Source organism: Phodopus roborovskii, unplaced genomic scaffold (genome assembly GCF_943737965.1).
Source record: "Phodopus roborovskii unplaced genomic scaffold, PHOROB, whole genome shotgun sequence".
NCBI classification, from domain to species: Eukaryota; Metazoa; Chordata; class Mammalia; order Rodentia; family Cricetidae; genus Phodopus; species Phodopus roborovskii.
In genome coordinates this window covers 20,176,758-20,200,295 of record NW_026126410.1, presented here as the reverse complement: position 1 = coordinate 20,200,295, position 23,538 = coordinate 20,176,758, and the positions used below count along the sequence as shown (strand labels likewise).

General features: G+C 38.5%; 1 protein-coding gene across 2 annotated transcripts in view; it reads left to right on the top strand.

Moving 5' to 3' along the window:
- The window catches only part of Wdr70 (WD repeat domain 70), a 211,064-nt gene that overhangs the window by 120,074 nt on the left and 67,452 nt on the right, over window positions 1–23,538 (top strand). For both annotated transcript variants that reach the window (XM_051182513.1, XM_051182514.1), the window contains one exon: window positions 4,920–5,094. In XM_051182513.1, the coding sequence (XP_051038470.1) occupies window positions 4,920–5,094 (175 nt within the window). The remainder of the gene's footprint in view (window positions 1–4,919; window positions 5,095–23,538) is intronic.

The window sequence follows — 23,538 nt, the reverse complement described above, 5'->3', positions numbered from 1 at the left end:
ATTAAACCAAGATCTAAGTGATTTCTATGCAGAATTGATGCTTCCCCCGACTTCTGCCAAGTGCCGTGATGCATTTATGCAGCAGATGCCAGAAAGTTTAGAACTTGTATCTGGAAACAATCCAAAATTCTAAGACAGAAAGCATTTGTGCTTGGGGCAATGTAATGACCCCACCTGTGTCTTTTTCTTGTCTTCTGGATGTTTTCATTTTATGTCCAGTAAGGCCCAGGCAGGCCCTTCTTCTATTTTTAAATCTTCCTTCTGGAGCACAATTTTAATTTTACAAGACCAGATCTCACTCCAAGTTTCAAAATATGTGTTCTGCAGCATAAAATGTTCTGACAGATACCTAATGGCCTAGCACTTTAGAATCTACTTTTAGTCACAAATAGAGAATCAGAGCCATAAAACCATAGTGTAGTCACTATCAGATGTTGTATGAATTTGTATTTCACAATCTATATGCTAAGTAAATTACTTTCCACTTTCTCATTATTTTGATGACTAGCCCATCCTGTTAATAAACTAAAATAATGGAAATACTTAGTTGTTGGATTTATTAGCTTTGTGTTTTTACTTATGATCTAAGGGGAAATGCAGAAAGGAGCAAGTACTTATTGAGTGCCTGTTGTGTTCCAAAAATTGTCCTAGATATGTTTACATCCTTAGTCTCATTTGGTCATCACAGCCCCTCATTGTCCCAGTTTTAGAGATGATGAACTTTTTAAACAAGCCACGTGATGGTTCTTTATACTTGTGTGGAGTCTTTCAGATCATAAGGCTAAAGTGCCACCTGTCATTGGGGATGTTGAGTTATTAAAAGGAGAAGTTGACTATTGTAATTTATCCTCACTACTGCAGAGCTGGGTCCAGAAAAATAAAAACACATGTAGTATGTCTCCACTTTTTGTGATTGTTAATTATTGGAAGCAGTTAACAGAGATAGGGGACTGCTGAAGTAAGCAGTACTTCAGCAAGGGGAAGGCTTTATAATGCTCAGACACATATAATCCTGTCCCAGTGGATATCATGTGCAAAACTATTAATTAGCCTTGATCCATACTTTGGACTGTGTATTAAAAGCAGTTCAGATAGATGATCTAGTTAGAACTATAAAAGAAATAAAGGGACAGAAGAAATAAAGGGAACTTCTATGATATTTGGTTAGGTATGAACCTTTTAGGTATGTGCTCCCAAATTGAGTTCTATAAATAATTTAAGAAGGGGGTTTTAGTTTAATTGGTAGATTTCTGGCCTAGCTCTGGATTCAGTTCCCAATACCATGTAGACCAGGCATGGTGACACACATTTATAATACTACCATATAGGAGATGGAGGCAGAAGGATCAAAAGTTCCAGATCTTTTGGGATGTTAGAGAGCCAATCTCAAATAATTTTTTAAAGATTTGTTAATTTTATGTGTATGTGTGTTTTGCTTACATGAATGTTTACATACCACATGCTTGTTATCAGATTCTGGAACTGGAGGTTACAGAGGCTACAAAGGTTGTTAGCAGCCATGTAGGTACTGAGAGCTCAACCCTGGTACTCTGCAGGAGGACCTTAACACTTATGCAAATGTATGTTATTCTTATGCAGGTTTCCATAACTGCTGAGATATTTCTCCAGTCTGTAAACATTATTTTTAAGAATCTGTTATTTGAAACACTTTAAAAATGAAAAGTCATGGTAATAGACTTGTCTAATACTTGCTACTTTACAAATACATTTCTCAACAAGATCTTAGATCCATAGCCAGCGATTAATTTAGTTAGTTTGCTTGCTTAACATGTGCAAGGCTCTGGGTGTGTGTTCCCACCCCCACTTCCTGCCCTCTTAACCAGCCAACAAAAGAACATCTTATATCTAGAATAAAGAACTGTCAGCATCTATCTAGTAAAAGGAAAATGAACTACTTAATATTGAAAGCAGGGAAACATTTGAATAATTCCTTCACCAAAGAAGAAAAATGGTATGTGGAACAATTCTCAATATCACTGGGCATTTGGGAACTGCAAATTAAATCCATAGTGCATGGTATTCAAATTCATACTCAGATAACTGCCAGTCGAAAGAGTAAAGAGTACAAAGAAGGAACTGTAATCTTCTGAGAGGCTCTCTTGAGATCCTCTCCCATTTACATCCGATTGGCCAATAAGAGTCTGAGAAATGCAGACATTGAAGAATACAGCTAGAAAATTCTGTTGGAGCCTTGAAGAGTCTTCCTGCTGAGGTACCTGGTAGCCTGATGCTCTTTCCCTCCGGGTAGATAATTTGAACCCTGCAGTCCCATTGTCCCTCTGGTTTTTCTGTGACTGTTTCCGAACCCTTATTTGAACTTAGGTTAGGCAATATGACCTTTTTCTTTTCTGTTTGTTGTTTTGTTTTTCTTATTGTTTTATTTTATTTTTATTTGAGGCAGGGTCTTGCTACATAGTTCAGGCTGGTTTCTAACTCGCAGTCCTGATGTCTCATCCTTCTGAGTGCTGGGACTGTAGGTCTGTGCCACCACTTATAGCTGGTACCATCTTAAAATAAAATACAGCACTTGGCTGAGAGCTCTAAAAAACTGAGTTTTGATCATTTAAGCAGTTATCTGCCATATACTTTGAAACATTTTAAGACTTTTGAGTGTTGTAGGTTCTGGGCTTTGAGATTAAAGAAACTTCTGTTTCATTCTTAAATATTAGAGAGAATTCAACAGTAAAGTTGTCTTGACTTTTCTCATTGGGGTCCCATCCCTCCCCCCCCCCCCCCCCGGCAGGATAGGGTTTCCCTTTTGTTCATGATGATCTAGATCTCACTAGCCCATGCTAGTTTTGAACTGGTGGCAGTCTTTCTTCCTCAGCCTTCTAAGTGCTGGGATTATAGGAACAAGCTACCACAATCATCTAGTGGGTAGGTCTTAAATTTCATAGTAAATTCATATTTTTAAATGAACAGGCAAATGATTGTTGCCTGTTTCTGGAAAATTTGTTCACTTTATCTAAATTGTCAAGTTTATTTACTTATCTGTTTATTTTCTTACAATTAGATTGATAGTGTAGCCACTTTGGGAAGAAGGAAGAGAGGGTACAGCTTCTCCCCCAAGTCTACCCCTGGGGTTCTGACACGAGAATAGGGTTTAAATAGAACCAAGAGGCATGCATAGCTGGGCAGTTCAGCATATGGTGGCCCCTGCTGTCAAAGTTTGTTTTGTGAATTTGTTCCTAAAATACTGATTAACATCTTAATGTTGCCAAGCTCCAGACATGGTGCCTTTCATTTAGGACACTCATGTCCATATCGTCTGCATGCATTAGTTTTATGTTGATCACATTATTCTCACTGGCTTTTCTTAGTTCTAATAGAAGTAACTGTCTCATGCATTTTATCTCCGTTACCACATCTGTTTTGTATGATAGTGTTAGTGACTGTGGTGAGATTTAGGAACTACATCTTTTAACTTTTCAAAGTCTTCCTTCCATTCTTTCTTTTTGCTCTATGTGCTATCGCAGTCACATGTCTTATTTGAATGTGTGTTACAGACTTTGATGAGTCCCTATGGAAGGCTCACCCTCTCTGAGGAGTGGATGGGGGTGGGATGGGGAGATGCTTGGGAGAATGGGAGGATGGGAGGGAGAGGGAACTGGGATTGGTATGTAAAATAAGATTGTTTTTAATTTAAATATAAATAAAAAATAAGTCTCACAATATGTTGTTTTAATGTTGCTTCATAGCCATGTAATTTTAAAAGAGACTTAAACATTTTTAAAAATGTCTTATGTTTGCCTCCAGTTTCTTTGTGTAGATTTGGGTGGGTTTCTGTTTGTTTTTGGATTTTACTTTTAAGAACTTGAATATATCTTGTATCACATATTAAGTCACAGTAATTAGGTCATGTATTATCTCAAATTTGTCTATTTGAAAAGGCCTTAATTTCAGCTTGATTCTTAAATATGTTTTCACTGGCTATAAAATATTAGATTCCCCTCTCCCCAAACTTTAAAGTTGTTCTTTGTGCCTTGGCTGCATAGTTTCTACCAAGCAGTTTTGACCTTGTCTTTGTTTTTCTGTATCTAATGGTTTTTATTTAACTCTCCTCTAGGGCAGAACTCACTCTTGCCCCTGTAGTGAACAGGTGTTTATTATGCCCCTGCCCCGGCCCAGGCTGCTGGGACTTGCTGCTTGGTGAAAGCTCAGAAGCTGAGTGAGAGCAGTGCTTCTGCTCAGCTCCCAGAGGCATGGGGACATTGTCTGGACTCTAGAGTGGGATGTGGTTTTGTTGTTGTTGTTTAATGCATTTTCTGTGATATACTATAGAGCAGTTCATTGGTATTTGTGCATAATTTATAAATTAATGAGCATTAAATAGGAGGCATATGCTTAACAGCTCTCCTGGTCAAGATATACAGTTGTAAGAGTTTGTAGTACATTGCATTATAGGGCATGAACTATAAATAACTGATAGATTTGAAGTAGAATTTTCCATTTGTCTTTTAATTTGATGACATCATTCAAATGGTTCACTCTTTTCTATGAATATTCATAAATGTGACTTTCTTATAGTCTATTAAAAAATCCTTTAAAAATAAGGTAGTGACGAATGGACTTTGGGAGCGCATTCCACATAAAGGGATACTCTTTCAGGCTAGACACATGGGGGAGGAGGGCCTAGGCCCTGCTCCAAATATATGACAGACTTTGAAGATTCCCCCATGGAAGGCCATACCCTCCTTGGGGAGCAGAAGGGGAGATGGAATGATGTTTGGCCGGGGGGGGGGGGGGGAAGGGGAGGACAGGAGGGTGCAGGAACTGGGATTGACACGTAAAACAAACTTGTTTCAAATTTAAATAAAAACTATAACCCCCCCTCCAAAACCTGTTCTTTCAATCTATTGTTAATAAATGATATTCCATGTTCCCTGTTTTCCTTTTAGGACTGTAAGGCTCTGGGAAGTTGAAAATCCGAAGAAGCACAAAAGTGTTTTTAAGCCTCGGACAATGCAGGGTAAGAAGGTCATTCCCACTACATGCACCTACAGTAGAGACGGGAACCTTGTGGCTGCTGCTTGTCAGAATGGAAGCATACAGATCTGGGATCGAAACCTGACAGTAAGTCCAAGCCTGTTCTTTTTTGTTTTTGAGATGGGGTCTCTTTGAGTAGCCCTAGGTGTCTTCCTGTCCTTGAACTCACAATGTAGACTTGGCTGGCTTTGAGTTCATAGTGATCGGCCTGCCTCTGCCTCTGGAGTGCTGGATTAAAGGTGTGTATCACCATGCCCAGCTGCAGTCAATGACTTTTAAATCTTCATTTTGAGGAGGACAGCTAAAGCATAATGACAAATATCATGTTAAAATACTATGGAATTTCAGTTTCCTGAGTTTAGAATAATTTAAGCTTCAGCATTAGTTTATCAAGTGTTGGGCTTTTTATAATAACCGATATTTTGGCTAGCATTCCAGCTCTGAATTTTTTAGAGTGCAATATTAAAATAAGTTTACTCTTCTGATATAAAATTTAAAAAGCATGGTACAGCTTATTATATAAAATTTCAATTTGACTATGGAACCAAAGGTTTAGCAATAATACAGAACAATACTGCATAGAGAACTAGAAAATACTTTTTAAAGGGTGTAAGAAAACCATGAAAAATCTAAAGTAATTTCATTTGTTTTGTGATGATTTCTACAATATTTAAATAATGTTTTGTTTTAATATTCTTTCCTGTGTCAGACTATTTTAATGGGTTCAAGTTTTTTTTCAATAGTTTTAGCTATTAGAATAAGTTTTTGAACTGAAATGGATCATGTAATCTACAAAAATAGTAAAACTGAAATCTCTTGACTCATTCTATAGATTACCAATGATCTTTAAAAAGCTTTTGTGTTAGTGTAGGAGGTAAAAGGAAGATATCTGGTAGGTAAATGAGTCGAGGCTACCAATGTTAAAATTGTATGCAAATAAATATTTTAAGATATTTTCACATTTTTGTGTGATGTTTTGTTGGGGCTCATGCTTGTGACATGGTGCATGTGTGATTGCCAGAAGACAGAAGACAACTTGTTGGATTCTGTTTTCTCCTTTCACTATGAGTCCCAACAGTCAAACACAAGTCACTTTTAGGATTGTAGGCAAGTGTCCTTTATCCACAGAGCACCAGACTAGCCCCTACAAATGCTATGTACAGTCTTGGGTCTTTATTTGAGTGAAAGGTTCTTGTCAAATTATTCCTTAATATTTATTGAATATATATTGTATGCCAGACAGTAGTCTGGGGTTTAAGAGTATTGTTCCAAAATTCCTGCTTTCATGGAGTTTACATTTGAATTTAAAAAAAAAAAAAGTGTGTTATAGGAGACTGGAGAGAGGTTCAGCAGTGAAGAGCACTGGCTGCTCTTACAGGGGACCCAGGTTCAATTCCCAGTGCCCATTCATGGCTCATAGCTGTCTGTCACTCCAGTTTTAGGGATCCAGTGCCCTCTTCTGGCTTCAGAGGGTATCAGACACATGATGCAGAAACACATGCAGGCAAGCATCCATGTACATAAAATATGCATAAAATAAAAACAAACTGTTCAACTTTGTTCCTCAAACGTTTATATTTTAAAACATTTACATTTTGAACAGGACCCTAGGGAACACACTTGTCTTTTCAGGGAGTTAAGTCAGTTGTGTTGAAATGAGGTGCAACGTAATTGGGGGGAAATTCATACTGATAATGCTGGAAGTATCTTTGGCATTTTCTGTTTGTCAGATCTTTTTATTTCTGTTTTCATCTCCACTGTAAACTCCATAAAGCTTCATAACAGCACAGAGACTTTAAAATGCCTTTGAATTGTAAACTGAATTTTAACCAAGCAGTAAATCTTTTAGTAACTGGCTTTCATCGTCTCTGGGTACTGCTAACTTAAACATAGAAATCCTAAAATACATAGTTTTCTTGTGTAGCTTTATGAGTAGTGTTTTCAGAATGCTGTATACACATGTGCCTTTCTCTTAGGACCTTTATTTGTTATTATTTATTTAAAATAAAGTTGAGTGTAAGTTTTGAAGATCTATCTTGCATATCTTGAAACAGTGGCAGACTGCTATTTTCAATTTTGTGGGAAACAAAAAAGGTGTGAGTGTCAGGTTTCTGAGCCATCTACTAAGGGGTTATGGCCATCCTACCGATCCCAGTAAATCTACTAAGGGGTTATGGCCCAAGCCATCCTACTGATCCCAGTCTTTAATTCTGTTTTGCTGGAATTTAGTAACATATAAGTTTACTATACTGTATCTTTTTTTTGTAACATTTTACTCATTTTTATATTAGCATATTAGTGTAAACCAGAAACAAATTGAGAGGAGAAAACTTGGCTATCAAAAAATACTCCTTGACTTAAAACAGTTCTTAAAATAATTCTGAACGGTTAAATTCTGTGATATATATCACAGAAACATGAGAGCTGAAGGGAGAAAACCTAATAATAGCTCCAGATGTTTACACAGGGACAAAGGTAGTGTGATGGCATGTTTGTAATGAGTCAGTGGAACTATCATAGTTGCCACATTTAATCCTGGAGCCCCCATTCAATCCACTTCAACAATGTATTATCTCTGTCAGTGGCAGACTCTTGTGTACTGAGGGTCTCCTCTTATTCCAGAGCAGTGTTCTCTGCCTTCCTAACACCGCCACCCCGAACACAGCTCCATATTCATTATGACCCCAATCATAAAGTTATTTCATTACTATTTCAGTACTATCGTATGGCCACTGTTATGAATCATAATGTAAATTTCTGATATGCAGGATATCTGATACATTGATCCCTGTGAAAGGGTTGTTCAGCCCCCAAAGGAGTCGTGACACACAAGTTGAAAACCTCTACTCTAGACCTACACTAGCTAGCATGCTAAAATCAGCCACACAGTTCATCAGGAGTGGGAGACAATAACTGGGTAGATGTGATAAGAAATACATTATATGCCTGCATGAAAATCTCATGAGTCTGTTATTACTTACAATGAATATATGCTAATAAAATTTAAAGGAATTACATAATAGGACATACATGGAGTTTATACTTTTCGAAGAATTTGTTTTCTTACTGGGTTTGCTACCTCTGTCTTCCTTGTCCACATCCTGGTGTTTGTGGGTTACCTATGTAAGTTCTCTGCTGTTTACTTTAACTATCTGCCTATCAGTCTTCTTGAGGAGCATTTTAATTGATATTCTTGTGACCCTATTAACTCACTGAAAATAAGATAAAAGAAATTTCAGTGAGGATTATCTTTGAGATGATCTCTGAGCAAGTGTTACCTTGCATAAGACCCAGAACATGGGGAAGATAGAAACCAGAGTGGATAATTCCAGGGCCTCTAGGGAGGTGCTTCTTTCGGACAAGATAGAAATTGACACTATGGAGTAACAGTCCTGACATTACTAAAGCAGCAGACCAAAGCCATTATGCAAAAACCACATCAAAAGGCTTTCTTGAGTTAGAGTCTCGGGCAAAGCAGCCGATAGAACGTTTGCTACAGAGAAGAGTAATCTGAAATAAACAGGGTGTTTTGGGGTTGATATGGCACCGCTGGGACTTTTGGGGGCTCTCAAGTTGCTTGAAGAAGACTCATGAGTACTATCTGCTGCCTTATATTAAAGTAGTCCTCAAGAGTTAAAAATTTGTTTTTAGTATTATTTTCTGTTAAAATAATAACATACCTTTAAAAAGGTACCAGCATTTGCACATAATCATTGTAAAAATGTTGAGCTTTGTTATGAAGTTTTCATGTTTGCCATGTGCATTGCTCATGTTCACTTCTCTTGCCCCCTCCTTCTTTCATGTTTTAAAAATAAACCTAGATTCTGCATGAAAGGAAACAGGCATTGTGTTTCTCTGTGTATCTACCTGTCTTGTGTAACATGATCTTTAGTTCCATGACTTGCGTTCCTTTTTCTCACCTCAAGTCCCAAATTCTGTTTGCTCACTTCTTTCTGTAATCTTTTCCTGTGGTGTGTAGTAGGTCAGGGAATTCACGTGTATGTGTGGAGGCCAGAAGTCAGCCTTGGGTGTTGTTCCTCTGGGGCTACCAACTTTGGATTTTGAGACAGGGTCTGTCCCCAGGGCCTGAGGCTCTCCCGTTAGGCTAGGCTTGTTGAGCAGAGAGCCCCTTGTATCCCCTTGGCTCTGCCTCTCCAGCACTGTGGTAAGAGGCTCACACTTTCTATATGGGTGCAGAGCATTGGATTAGGCTGTCCTGTGTGCATGGCAAGCACATTACCAGTTGAACGATTTCCTCAGCCCCATTTTTCTTGTATGTGATCATTCTTCGGAAGCCATCACAGCCCCTGAAAATAAGAGCATCATTTCATTTTGTAAGGGTTTACATATTTTTAAATGTATGTACTATGATTGACTATGAAGGTTCTTTTTTCTTCATCTTTATCATTTTACTCAATGCAGTAACCCAAATTTTCTTCAAATGCAGTGTTAACATGTTAAAAATAAAAGATTTTTGGAAATTTGACCATATTATATTGTATGCTCATTTCTAGACTTGCTTTGTGATAAATCTGTCTTGGATTGCGTATTTCTCAAGGTCGTATAACTGACTTGGAAAATATTTTTACATAGTCATTAATCATTTTATACTATCTGTAAATGTTAGATGTGTGAGGAATTCATTAAAATTTTATCTTTGAGATTATTTCAACCAAAAATAATTGCTTTTGGGTTTGTTTTTAAAATTTCTGTGATAAACCACTTTGTGTCAACCTCGGACATAATGTATGGAGGACCTTTTGGTAACTAATTACTCTATAGTCTATGAATGCAACTTCATCTTTCTAATAGTTGTAGTATCACAAAGGTCATTAAACAGGACCTTCAGAGGTTAAGGCTCACTTACAGCCCCATCTCCTTTCCTGTGTCCTCTGCCAGGTGTCTTCTTGCTTTCCACAAAGACTGATCACTTAATAATGATTCACAGCCTTTGCCCCATTGTAGAGTCCAGTCAGAACATTCTCTAAGTGGGAAGGATGGTAACTTATGAAGGAAAATAATATTTTAACAATTTAAATACCAAATAACTTGGAAAGGGTTTCTGGTACTTTGGGGGTGGGGGGGGGAGTGGGGAATGGCCTAGCTCTGAAAAATACAAAGAACAATGTTAGAACTCAAATGTAGGTGTTTGTCTCTTCTTAGACGGATAGTGATAACCTAGAAAAATATGAGAAGTAGAGTGCAGCTGGGTGCATGGCTGTATAGCATATTTGTAAATACCACCCAAGACATTCAAGCAAAACGTAGTATTTGCTACTAGGCGTTACTGAGTTCCTAAGCTACATAGTATTCTGAAGTCAAACAACTATTCTACAAACACTTTGTAAAGTAGTTTAACAACTAAAGGGAAAAAGGGGGTAGGGCCAATAGTTACTTAAGTGGTGTTCTGTGCATGCCCTGTCTGAGAGTTTTGAATACATTATCAGTTACAAAGCTCATAGGGATCACCCCTTCATGCCATAAATAAATTACTTCAATGACTGCTTTTCATAAAAAGCACATCTCTAATTGCAAACACAGATTCAGGACTGGGTATGTAGCTCAGGGCTGATAAATAGAGTATTAGGTCCAACCTCTGACACCACAAAACAAACAACTGCATAAACTGTCCCAAATTACTTCAATTCTAAGTTTTCAAATATTAAATAAAAACAAAGATTTATATAAGGTTTTAGAGAGACTTCGTAGTCTAGATAAAAGTGAAATAAGCTACAAGTCTTTATATGGGCTGTCGTTTCTTCTCTTCTGTTGTAGTTGGTTGTTATTGCTTTTATGGAATACTGTCACTGCCTAGATTATATTTTTTAATAATTTCTTATAATTGCCTTACATGTAACATTTTACTTAGTCTTTAAGATATTAATGCTCTTATTATGATGAAACTTAGACACAAAGAGAGTGGGTTGCCTACTCAATATCACAGAAAGTATCATAAGTGAACCCAGTCGTAGACCATTTGGTCATGAGTTCTAATTCCCCATAGGCTCCTGTATGTGAATATTTCCCCTTGGTTAGTGGTGCTGTTAGTGGAACGTTTGAGGCGGTGAGCCTGCCTGGGGGGACTATGTTACTTGGATCAGGCTTGTTTATAGTTTCACCCCTCTTCCAGGCAAACTAGATGGGGACTGGGGACAGAAGAGAGTACAGGCACCATAAAGTGTGAGTAAGTAATTTCAGAAGACCAATTAAGTAACTGAAAATCAAACCAATCACTTATAAAACACATGGTGCTCTAATAGATTTTTTTACTCTTTCGGTTTCTTAATAAATGATCTTCTAAGGCATAGAGAAACAGCAATTAGGGCACAAATATCCTGACCTTATGAAGCTTAGTGGAAGATGAAATGACTGAGCACTTAACAAACAAATAAATAAATAGGGGCCAGTGAGATAGCTCAGCTGGTAAAGGCTCTTGCTGCTAAACCTGAAGACCTAGATTGACCACTGAACCCCACATGATAAAAGAAGAAAGCCAACTTATATAAGTTGTCTGTGCTGAATAGTTTTATGTCAACACAAGATAAAGTCATCTGAGAGGAGGGAACCTCAATTAAGAAAATGCCTCCATACGATCTGGCTGTAGACAAACTTTAGGGCATTTTCTTAATTAATGATTGATGGGGGAGGGCTTAGTTCATTGTGGGTGGTGCCATCCTTGGGCTGGTGGTCCTCGGTTCTACAAGAAAGTAGACTGAGCAAGCCATGAGGAGCAAGCTAATAAGCAGCATGCCTCTAGCTCCTGCCTCCAGCTCCTGCCTCCAGATTCTTGTCCTGACTTCCTTCAATAATGAGCAGTGATATGGAAGAGTAAGCCAAATAAACCCAATCCTTCCTAAATTGTTTGGGTCATAGTGATTCATCAGAGCAATAGAAACTCTAAGTAAAACTTGTCTTCTGAACACACACACACACACACACACACACACACACACACACACACACACAGAGAGAGAGAGAGAGACAGAGACAGAGACAGAGAGACAGAGAGGAGGGAGAGAGAAATAAAATTGTAAAACAGGTAATGAAACAATTACACAATTATGATTGGTATGAAGAAACAAAAGCAGGCAAACCAGTTGGAGACATGGGGACAGGAGAGGGTACAAGTATGGCTCTAGCAGTTTGGCTTTAGAACCGTTCTTAATCTCTATTCTGTCATTACATTGTGTTGGGGTTGTTTGAAATGGTGTTTCTAGAAGTCAGGATGCACCAATAACTGGTGCAAACACCCACAGGCAGCAGTAGTAATAAGTTCAAAGACCCCCCATGGAAGGGCAAGGCTTGGCAAACTGATAAAAGCCAACTAGCCTGGAGATTGCTTTGCCTGAGGAAGACAGACACCAACCAGATCACTGCAATGTTTCACTAATTGATTTGTCCCTTTCCTATCCAACACCTTGAACCAGTGTCATCTCGACAGTTAGGTATATCAGCAGTTTAAGTAAGTTCACCATCACAAGGGGCCAAACTACAGCAAAGCACTTTTCACTCACCAAAAAGATGAGATTTTAAAATGGAAGGTTTTATTTTTGTTTTTAAATGTGAAGCCAGGAGTTTATTGGACTGTTTTTGGGCTTTGTACTCCTTTGTATTTAATGTTCTAGCTAGGTAGGCAAAGGTTGGAGTGAGATAATTAAATGAGTATATTATAGATTATTTGCACTAACAGTATTTTCAGCCTGTTGTCTTCCAAAACATATGGTATTAATAATAGATACTCTTTATTAACACATTTACTGCCAGGTAATGTTCCAAGTGTTTTATTCACTCTCATGCACACATGCACATGTATGTGTATTCAATTTATCCTGTAGGATAATACCATGAAATAATTGCTATCATTAGGTAATGTTGTAGATGAGGAAATTAAAATATGTAGAGAATAATTAAATACTTGCCCAGGATTACAAAGCTAATAAGTTGTAGAGCCAGAAACTCTGACCCTAGGATATCACTTTATGGCCCCAAAAGGGGTAATTTTGATGGAAATGTGCTGAAAATTGACTCAAAAGAATGATGAGATTGTTTTGTCATGGTTGAATTCAGACAAAGAGACTTATTCAGACAAGATGAAATATCTTCTTCCCGCGTCCCTGTTTCTTTAGATGGGATCTTGCTGTGTAGCTAACCTTGAGCTAGCTTCGAACTTACAGGATGGCATTGAACTCCCTAATTCATTATAGGTATATGCCTCCATACTTGTCTCTAAATTGAATAGCTCGCTATTTAGCCCAGGCTGGCCTTAAATTCTCATCCACATTATGTGAAATCATAATTAGAGACAGTGATTTCATAGCCCTGTCTTCAATTTCATTAGACTGCACATCCAAAACACAGCTCATTATTTCCTCTGGAAACACATCCCCTGCTTTGCTGTATTTAATGACCATCAAAGAAAGTTGATTTTGGCTAATTGTTTTCTGATTGTAAAAATAACTCCTATTTATTTGAATAAATATTCATGGAAAATAGAAAAGTTTATAAAGAAAATGAGTCAGCTCTAAACACACCACAAAGAGATAGGAATTTTTAGATCATTCTGTATAGTCATTCACAAGGTGGGTGTGCCTTGTGTGTATATTCTCTGAGGTTTTAGGGCCTATATAATTAGTAATCTTCTTTGCTTAGGGTCTAAACAGATTGGAAAATAAGACTCATTCCTCAAGCCTCATAGATGAAGGCCAGAATTTACCATTATTACAAATAGGGTAGAGGAAAAGCCAAAGATTTCTACAGACTGACTCTTGCAGTGGGACAGGAGTCCACGGGGACCTTAGCCAGAGCTGCTGAAGGGAGATAGTGCAGGAACAGAAAAATCACTCCCTTGGGGCAACTTGTGTCCAAGAAAGGAAAGGAGAGGACTGCCAAGGCCTGTCTGTTGTCCTTCCCACATTCACAAGCTTGTGTTTTTGTCTGTTAGAGTCAAACTGCTAAACTAGCTTCATTCTAAGGAAAGTGTGGGCAAAAGTTGGGGTCATAGGAAGTTTGGGTGGAATTGAAGAGAGAAGAATAACAGGATCCAGGTTACATTTGAAAAAGAATGATTCTGGCTATTCTGAATGGAGTGTAGCCATAAACAGGTTGGAGCAGGGAGTCTAGGAGGCTTTTCAGATACCTGGGCAGTTTCCTGGGTGAAAATGGTAGTGCTAGATACTTGGAGTTTGGTGATACCTAATACATGAGTATTCAGCATAAGACACATTTAAAAATATGATTTTGTTGTTGCTTGAGATATGGGTTCATATATACCAGGCTAGCTGTAACTTTAATCCCCTTGTTGTCTTTTGCTCCCAAGTGCTATAGTCACCTAGTATACACCACTGTGGGTCAGCCATAAGTCATGCCTTAAAAAAGTAAAACAGAGGCCTTAATTTGGAAAATGATTATGCAAATCACTTTTATTGTCCTCTGTCTTACAACTTAATATTCTCATAGTAAATAGATTCTTGAGTTGAGAATCTGGATTGTAGTAAAGGGAGGATACGTGCCTTGATTTTGTGTTATCTTAGCTAATTTTGATTATTATTTCAATTGGTAATAGGAGTAATATACACTAAAACTAAAAATTAACTAAATAAAATATTTTGCCATTTTTGAAGCACAAGTAAAGACCTTTTCAGGTATCTAGCCAAGGCTAGACTTGTTAATGTCCTTTGCTATGGCCAGACTCTACTGATGGGCATCGTCTCTAGAAGGCCTATATAAGGGATGCCTCTCTCTAGTAGAGAGAGTCATGTTTCTCAGCTTCAGGACGTCTATGATTTATTCTGTAAGCTGGCAAGGCCAAACATTACTGTTTTAAGCATTATAAACAAAATAGTAAATGTTAAATGTTCATTTAATAGAGCCACTAGTAGGGCTTTTATATACAGAAAGCAGAGCCTGAGCCAAAAAAAAAAAAAAAAGCAATTTTCTGGTTTGTGAGCATTGGTTTTTAACCTACTCTTTGATTCATTGCAACTGAGGAGTAATGCAGCCAGTGGTAAGTTAGCTCTGAGTCTCAGTGCTCTGGAGTCCTCTTTCTTTTCTTTTCTTCCTAGTAATTTCTCAAGACTTAGTAACTGACCACATTTCTTGCAACTTCTTAGGAATCTTCTGTCTGATAGCAAGACTGCTGTTGTATCTCAGTAGTTCAAAATGCTTTAAATATTTGTCAGTTTGGTTCTTTATCTGAGGTGTGTGTGTGTGTGTGTGTGTGTGTGTGTGTGTGTATGTGTGTGTGTGTGTGTTATGAAGTACGGAGGAACAAATCCTTACTTAGACCCATTTATAAGTTTATTGTCCAGGTTTCTTTATAGGTAGCTGTCACTTTACTTTTGGCCAGCAGTGTTTACCATGGGTAGAGAGCAGTGAGGCTGCACTGTGGACACCGAGCTGGTAGTTAAGGATATAATGTAGAATGACTCTTGTTCTGAGAGCAATTCTTACGTGTGACCCATCTGAAGGCGTAGGAAAGAGAAAGCAATGCTGGGTAAAGCTGTATATTTTTAACTGCCCCAAATTACATTTTATATTATTACATACATGTCTTTGTCCAAGCACAGATATATCAAATTGTAAAAAATGAAGCTGGGAGTGTATCTCAGTACTAGTGTAAGTAGCTACAAAGTCATGGAGTCAGTCCCCATTTCCAAGAAAACAAATAGAAACATGCTTGGAAAAAGAAATTTACCATAACCTTTTCTAATTTTACAATGTATAGTGTACACTTTCCTTCCTCCCTCCCCTCCTCTCTCCCTCCCTTTCTTCCTTCTTGGAGACAGGGCTTCTCTATATCCCTGGCTGTTCTGGAACTAGCTCTGTAGACCAGGCTGTCCTCAAACTCACAGAGATCTGCCTGCCTCTGCCTCCTAAATGCTGGGATGAATGGCCTGCACCACCACTGCCCATCATATTACAGTATTTTTATTACACACTATTCTGTTTCTTAAAATGTTGATTATGATCTATTACATTGATTTTTATGACTCATTGAGTTAGAACCAGAGTTTGCAAAACACTTGGTAGCATAGCATGTCCAAATATATGATTTTTGTAGCAGCCTTTAAAGTGGGAAAGGCTTATATTAATCCTTTCAAAATGCAGCTGAAATGCACTTGGAAACTAGGAAATTATACAGAGTAATCAGTTATAAGAAATAGTTTGTACATGAAAGGAAATAGACCAGTACAAATATAACAAGACACTTGACCACTGCAAGAGAGAAAGAGCTGTACAGGTATTTAGACTGAGAGGTAGGTAAATGCCAAAGGTAAGTTGTCTGCCCTGGAATTTTTGCCTAAGCCTGGGACGCCTTCTGCTGTGACATCAGGAGTCACCTGTGGTTAGAATGTGCTAGGTAATGGTGTTCTGAAAAGCTCCTCCTTGAACTGAGAGAATTCTTACCCACCAGCTTCACACTTCAGAAATCTCGTAGTACCATTGCAGCCCAGTTTTCTTAAGGAAGTCTCTGTCCTCAAGCTCTCTTGTTTGTGTGCTGCACTTTTTATAACTTTTGGAGTATCTGTGCACCCCCTTTGTTTACTTCACTGTCAAAATTAATTTATTAAAAAATTCTAAATATGCTAGGCTTTGGTGGCACACGACTTTTAGTCCCCGCACTCAGGAGGCAAAGGCTGGCAGATCTCTGTGAGTTCGAGGCCTGCCTGGTTTACAGAGCAAATTCTAGGACAGGCTCCAAAACAATACAGAAAAATCCTGTCTCAAAAGACCAAAAACAAACAAAAAAAACAAACAAAAATAACCTAAATACTTAAAAAAAAAAATCACTGACATTTACTTAAAAGTTTCAGCTCCCTCTGGCTTCAAAATTGTTTTATCAAGTCATAAAGCATCCCATCGCTATCAAGTAATCATTCCCTGTCCCCTATTCTTAAAGAAAGCATAGTAACACAATCACAAATAGAAAATAGAACACAACTGTCTTTAAAGTGTACTAAGAATAAAGCAATTGCAAATACCACCTGGTTACTGTTGGCTGCCAAGGTCTGCATCAGAGATTTTTCTGGTAAAGGTTACTTAGCACTTGATATATGTACATGGAAATATCAGCAATATGCACCATATTTTTTTACAATTAATATATGCTAGTGAAAAGGGGGTGCTAGCTCATACTGTGGAGTATTAAAGAGAACAGCAGCAGGACATGGTGCTGTACCCCGAGACGGAAATAGGAGGATCTGCATTTCAAGGCCAGCTCAGCTACATAGTGAGTTCAGAGCCAGCCTGGATTTCATGAGACTCTGAAATCCCTTCACTCAAATAAAAAGACAAACTACCACCAAATCAAGACTTTCTGGTTATTCAGATTAATTAAAGAGAATTTTACAAACAAGTTCCTCATCATGAAGTTCATTTATATTTAATGGTATTTTTTTCCATATAAATTTATTTTGGAGTAGCTCTATTCATCTTCTCTTTCACTTGATTATTAAAGGGAGTGTCTACTATCCCAAGTCTTGTATAACTGAATCTTTGAAGTCAGAGTGTATTTTACTTAGTACAGTGATTACTATTTTTCTTCATCTTAGTAACAGTAAACTGCTTTCAGAGTCCTGAAGAAAATATGCAGGTACTACTCTCAAATGATACAAAGCTTTGTGGTAAAGATCAGATTTTTATGGTTTAAAACTTAAAATCAAACTAATAATAATTGATAGACAAGTAGTTTGTATTCATAAAGTTTACTGGCTTAAATTGTCTATAATTTGTAGACCTTTGAGCTATTATCATGAACACTCTGGACTAACCCAACATAACATCTTTTTGTGCTGTTATGCCCCCTCCTAAAATAGCTGTGACTTGATAAAGATCTCAGTTTAGCATATAAAAACAATGGCCTTCATGTGTACCTTGAAATAAGGGTCAAATAAGAAAAGCCTTGTGAAAGAGCCTAGGACAATGCTTGATATTTAGTTGAAGGTCACCAAGTGTCCATTCATTTATTCAACACACATTCATAATCTTGTTAATATGTTATAGAACTGCAGCAAGACAGGTTGCCCCCCAAATTGGTGTGTGTGTGTGGGGGTTAGGGGGTTGCTGGAGAGATGCCTCAACAGCTAAAAGCACTTGTTATGCTTGCAGAGGACCTGAGTGGTTCTCAGCACCCATGTGGGGACTTCACACTTGTTCACAAACCCAGTTCTAGAGATCCAGCTCCCCCTTCTGGCAATTACATATATACATGCAGGCAAAACACTCATACACATAAAAATTAAAAATAAGTAAATCTTTTAAAAGTAGTTGTCGCTGTTTTAATGTAACATGTAGAGCTTGACTGGAGAACTCACCTTTCCAATATTGCTCCCCTCAACATTAATAATAACTGTACCAACAATAACAATACTGGAAATAGTAGTAATAACTGTAGCAGTCAACACTATAATATTATAGTTATTCTAAATGCTTTCAGTGTACTTGATCATCACACAACTGCATGGCATTAGCATTCCAATGTCTAAAGGAGACTGAGTAGATCACGTTTCCCCCGGAAGTCTGATCCTGTACTCTCAGATGCAATCCCTAGGGTCTCAGGAGTTGACTGCCATTTTTGTGTTCCACTGTAAGGGCTGGCAACCGGGGAAGACTCAGATTCTCCCCTAGAAGCTTCTTAAAGGAGAAACATATTATAAAGGCTTTATTTGCCTGATAGAAGATCTGGGTTACATAGAAAAATCCCATTTCATATCTGTTGGCCCACAGAGAATGAGGAAAGCTAAGTGAAAGGAAATAGAAGCAGGTGAGACAGCAGGATGAGTATAGCAAGGAGGGGTTGGCTGTGAAATGGAGTAGAGGCTGAAGAAGAGATCAGTCTAAACTCAGCACTCAGGCAAGGAGCCACTACCAGAGGCCCTTCCCCATTAGCTGTATTTTTAAGTGATATCACTTAAATTGTTAAAGTACTTACTTCTAAATTTTATATGCATTTTCTCTTAAAGAAAATATAGTGACAAGTCTGTACACATTGAAGGCATTAATTCATCTTGTACTGTATTTATGTATTATATTTTATTACTGAGATAGGGAATCAAGATTATAAAAATGGTATAAAATTAAAATATTTTGCTAAGTTTAAGTGGCAATAAGTTAAATTGAATTGTCATTGACTAGATCTAGTAGCCAGATGACATTTTACTATTTTTATCTTTAAACCTAGGAAGGTTTGCCTATAAACCATTTAGTAGCAGAACAAAGCTTTCCAAATGCTGAGTTAAAACATATGGAGATACTAAAGATACTTGCATGGGGCATGAATGTTTTCCCACACATAAATTGTGTTCAACAAGGGAAGGATATCTTAGACAGTTCACTGAACTTCTAGTTTGAAGTTATAGCCCAAAAAAAAAAAAAAACCCCAGCAAAATATGTAATACTTATTTTGATATATATATATATATATCTGCTTTAATTGCATATATGTCTCTGTATCCTGTGCATTGAGGTGCCCCTGATTTCCAGAAGAGGATGTGTCAGATCTATTGGAATTACAGACGGTATGAATAGCCATATGGGTGCTAGGAATCAAACTCCAGTCTTCTGAAAGAACAGCCAGAGCTCTTAACCTCTGAGCCATCTCTCTAGTCATGATAATAATAATGATAGTAGTAGTATGTGTATTGATAAATTAAGAATAATTTTACACCATACAGTGTTTAATTCTAGCACTTAGAAGCCAGAATCCAGCCTGGCCTACAAATTGAGTTTAGGATAGCAATGGCTGTGGCACAGAGAAACCCTATTTAAAAACAACTCCCTCCCTCCCAAATCCCCCCCATTAAAATCAAACAAAAATATTTTTACTTCGTAAAATATAAGCCCCAAACAGTCTATTGTATTCTTACATCCATCTTCTTAGAAAATGCACATCTTATACCATGCAGACAGTCCCTGACTTAGATGGTTCAAATTAGAACTCTTGAATCTCCCTCTGTGTGAGTACTCACTCGGCAGAAGCTGGGCTTACAGCTTGTAGGGAGGGGAGAACCCTTCTCCTGTCCTGGCAGTAGGTGTCATGCAGTAAGATACTCTCTCTTGATTTGGGCAGTGGGGAGCTCAGCTCCCAGTCACCCTGTGGTGACAAGAGAAGCAACCTGTGCTCTGCACTGCAGTGTACCAGAACACTGTCATTGGGCAGGCGAGGTATGTGAACTGCATGCAGAGTGTCTTACGTTCACGTTTGATACTGGTTGGTAGATACTGTGGATCTTTCCCATTAGCAGAGACAAAGTGTTTCTGTTTTGTATAACAGGGAAGTATTTTCCAGTTTTCAAAAACTGTGTTACAAAACAATGGGCAGATTGTATATGTTTCTCAAACTAATCTTTATTTTTATCACACACAGTTATGTTCAACCTCCTTGGTAACATTTGGGGCAAGGTGAGTTTTGTCAGGGCCATTTTAAGTAAGAAAGAATGACCAGCCTTAGGTTTATTTGTTTTTCTTCATTTTTGTCTTGTATGTCTGGGTGTTATGCTGGCATGTATATCCTTGTGCCACATGTATGCAGTTTTTGGGGAAGCCCTGGGACTGGAGTTACAGACAGTTGTGAGCCACCATGTGGGTTCTGGGCTTGAACCCAGATCCTCTGTAAGAGCAGCCAGTGCTCTTAAGTGCTGAGCCATCTCTGCACTCATATTTTATTTATTGTTGCAGTCACTAAGAAGTTAGGTCAGAAGCCAGGAATGGTGTATGTACTTTTCATCCTAGCACTGAGTGGGAGAGGTAGGCTGGAACAGCAAGTTCCAGGCCAGCCAGTGAAGACAGCAAACACAAGCAAACCCTTTCTTTTTTGAGGAAATCAAAAGATAGTAAGAGGCCAGCCAAGTATGTGGGGAGAAAATGAAGGCCAGAGTGGATTTGAAAACATAGGAAGGGTATAGGAGACATGGGATACACCTTGTAGGTCTATATAAGAGAGAGATGAAGGGTTTATGGGAGTGATTGGAACTGTAGGGCACCAGGTAATATGGGATTTGTCTGTGTGAGGCAAAGGGAAAATGGAATGTCTCAATGTATTGTAAAATCCTCAGCTCCATATCCAATTTGGTTTAGTCAGTGAATTAATTAACTTATTGCTGGAGTTTATATTCGTGCCTGTTACCCTTTTCATTAGAATCTGAGTGAAAAATACTGATATGATTTTTGGATTTGGGATAGGTTTTTCTTTCCAAACTCACACTGTTGGTTTTCCTCTGTGGTTACTCAACTTCACTTTCCCTGCCCCTACCCCGTTTTTTTCGTGAGAGAGAGAGAGAGAGAGAGAGAGAGAGAGAGAGAGAGAGAGAGAGAGAGAGAGAGAGAGAGTGTGAGAGAGAGAGAGAGCAGTGTGTATGCACCCCTCTTTAAGTATAGGATTCAGAAACATGAAAGATTCATTAGTAAATACAAGTGTTCTCGGGGACTCAAACCATCATAGATTGGTTGAAGCCAATGCCTTTGAAGTTAAATAGGTCTGGGTTTCTTAGATATAAATCTTTCTGATTCTATGACAGTAAGCAAGTATTTAACAGCTTTGTTATTGCTGTTAATAGGTTTTCTGTATCCCAGTAATAGGTTTCTCCACCAACAAAGTAAGGCAGATCAAGGCGAACAACAGGTTTATTTGAGCAAGGCAACTTCCAGGAGGTTCTACACTCCCTAAGATCAAGGCTGGAGAAGCCACACTCCAGAACTAAAGCAGGGAGATTATATAGATTGTAGGTGAGGAATGATGATGTGTCTACCACAAGCTGGGTTTGTGCCCAAGTATGGTCACAAGCGGAAATGCTTAGACAGGGACGAGGGCTGCTGGTGGCAACAGGGGAGGAAGTTGCAATAGTCTCCAGGAATTTATAGCTGGGCTTTTTGGCATCTGTTCTTTATTGGAGATTCTCTGAGAGGACCAAGAAAGTGAAGGAGTGAGAATCAGAATGTGCACACATAAATAACAGAACAGAGCAGGGTCCCTGGCCCACAAACGAGGCAGGAAAGCATTCAAGAGTAATTCTTTGTTACCAACAGTCCTAGTGAGAACTCTGCTTTTCTTTAATGGACTACTAACTCACCACAATAAAACTCCGAGGGAAGTTTAGATGAGTCTGCAGAGATGGATAATAGTTCATACCCACCAGGAGTCCTGTTTGTAATATAGTGACTAGACCTGTCTCACTGAGTCTTAATACATGATCAGAGTTATGAAACTGAGGAGCTGTTTCTCTGGGTTTCCATCACATTGTTGTGAGTCCGTTTCCAGTGGTCAGTTAGGGATAGGATCTCAAAGCCTCAGCACAGTGATTGCTGCTGCTGCTCTTTTTTTTAAATTTAATTTATTTTATATAACAAAGTCCATTTAAATGAAAACAAACATTTATAGACAATATTTGGGAATTTGGGCGTTGTTCTTTCCAAACTACTTCCTGCTGGTAAGGGGCGCTGTCATGGGGGATTCGAAGAAGATTCAGAAATCCTGGCTGTAGTCTGTCAGGCTGTTTTGTCCAGCTGTTTTGAATGTAGAATCACCTGGTACTCTGTTTCAGGTGGTCTGGCTTGATCAAACCACATTAGTCTGGAAGGAATCCACATCTTTTCATTGTCTGTGGAAACAAAAATAGAAATCCTTTTCCCCAGTAACTTGTCCTTCAACTTAAATTTTGGAGTCAAAGCATTTTTTTTTTAAATTTAATTTATTATTTTACATGTTGATCCTAGTTCCCCTTCCCTCCCTCCCTTCCCTCCTCCCTCCCTCTCTCCCTCCTTCCCTCCCTTTTATCCTCTCTGCCCTCTCAATGCACTCTAACCACCCTCCTCTCTCATCCCCCCACCCCAATTCCATATGTAGGGGAATGCCATGCAATTGGGGTCATGTAGATCTGACAGGTCATGTGAAGTAGGCTTCTCTCCTGTCTTTAGATTAAGGCATTCATCGAAGATTTACTCCATTTGGGTTTTTCTAAATGGTTTTCTTTTTACAAATTTTTATTTAAATTAAAAACAATTTATTTTACATACCAATCCTAGTTCCCTCTCCCTTCTGTCCTCCCATCCCCCTTACCCCCCATCCCATCCCCCATCCATTCTACAGAGAGGGTGAGGCCTCCCATTGGGGATCATCAAAGTCTGTCACATCATTTGGGGGCAGAGTGTTTTAATCACCTCTGGAGAAGCTATTAAATAGCCTTCCTGTGCTCTTTTGGCTTTAAAGAATACATATGTCTTCTATTCCTACCCTGACTCAATCTTCCTAGTCGCACGTGCTTTCCTCTCCTCCCTTTCTCTTTCTCCTACTTCTATCTCCATTCACTGCCCCCCCCACTTCCCCTGTGCTCTGGGGGGACTTGTCCCTTCCCCCTTCTGTGAGGGACTTTATATGAATCTCTTAGAATACACCTTGTATCCTAGTTCCTAGGTCGAAATCCATATGTGAGTGAGTACATACCATGTTCGTCTTTTTTGTGACTGGGTTACCTCATTCAGGATGGTTTCTTCAAGTGCCATCCACTTGCCTGCGAATTTCAAGATTCCATTATTTTT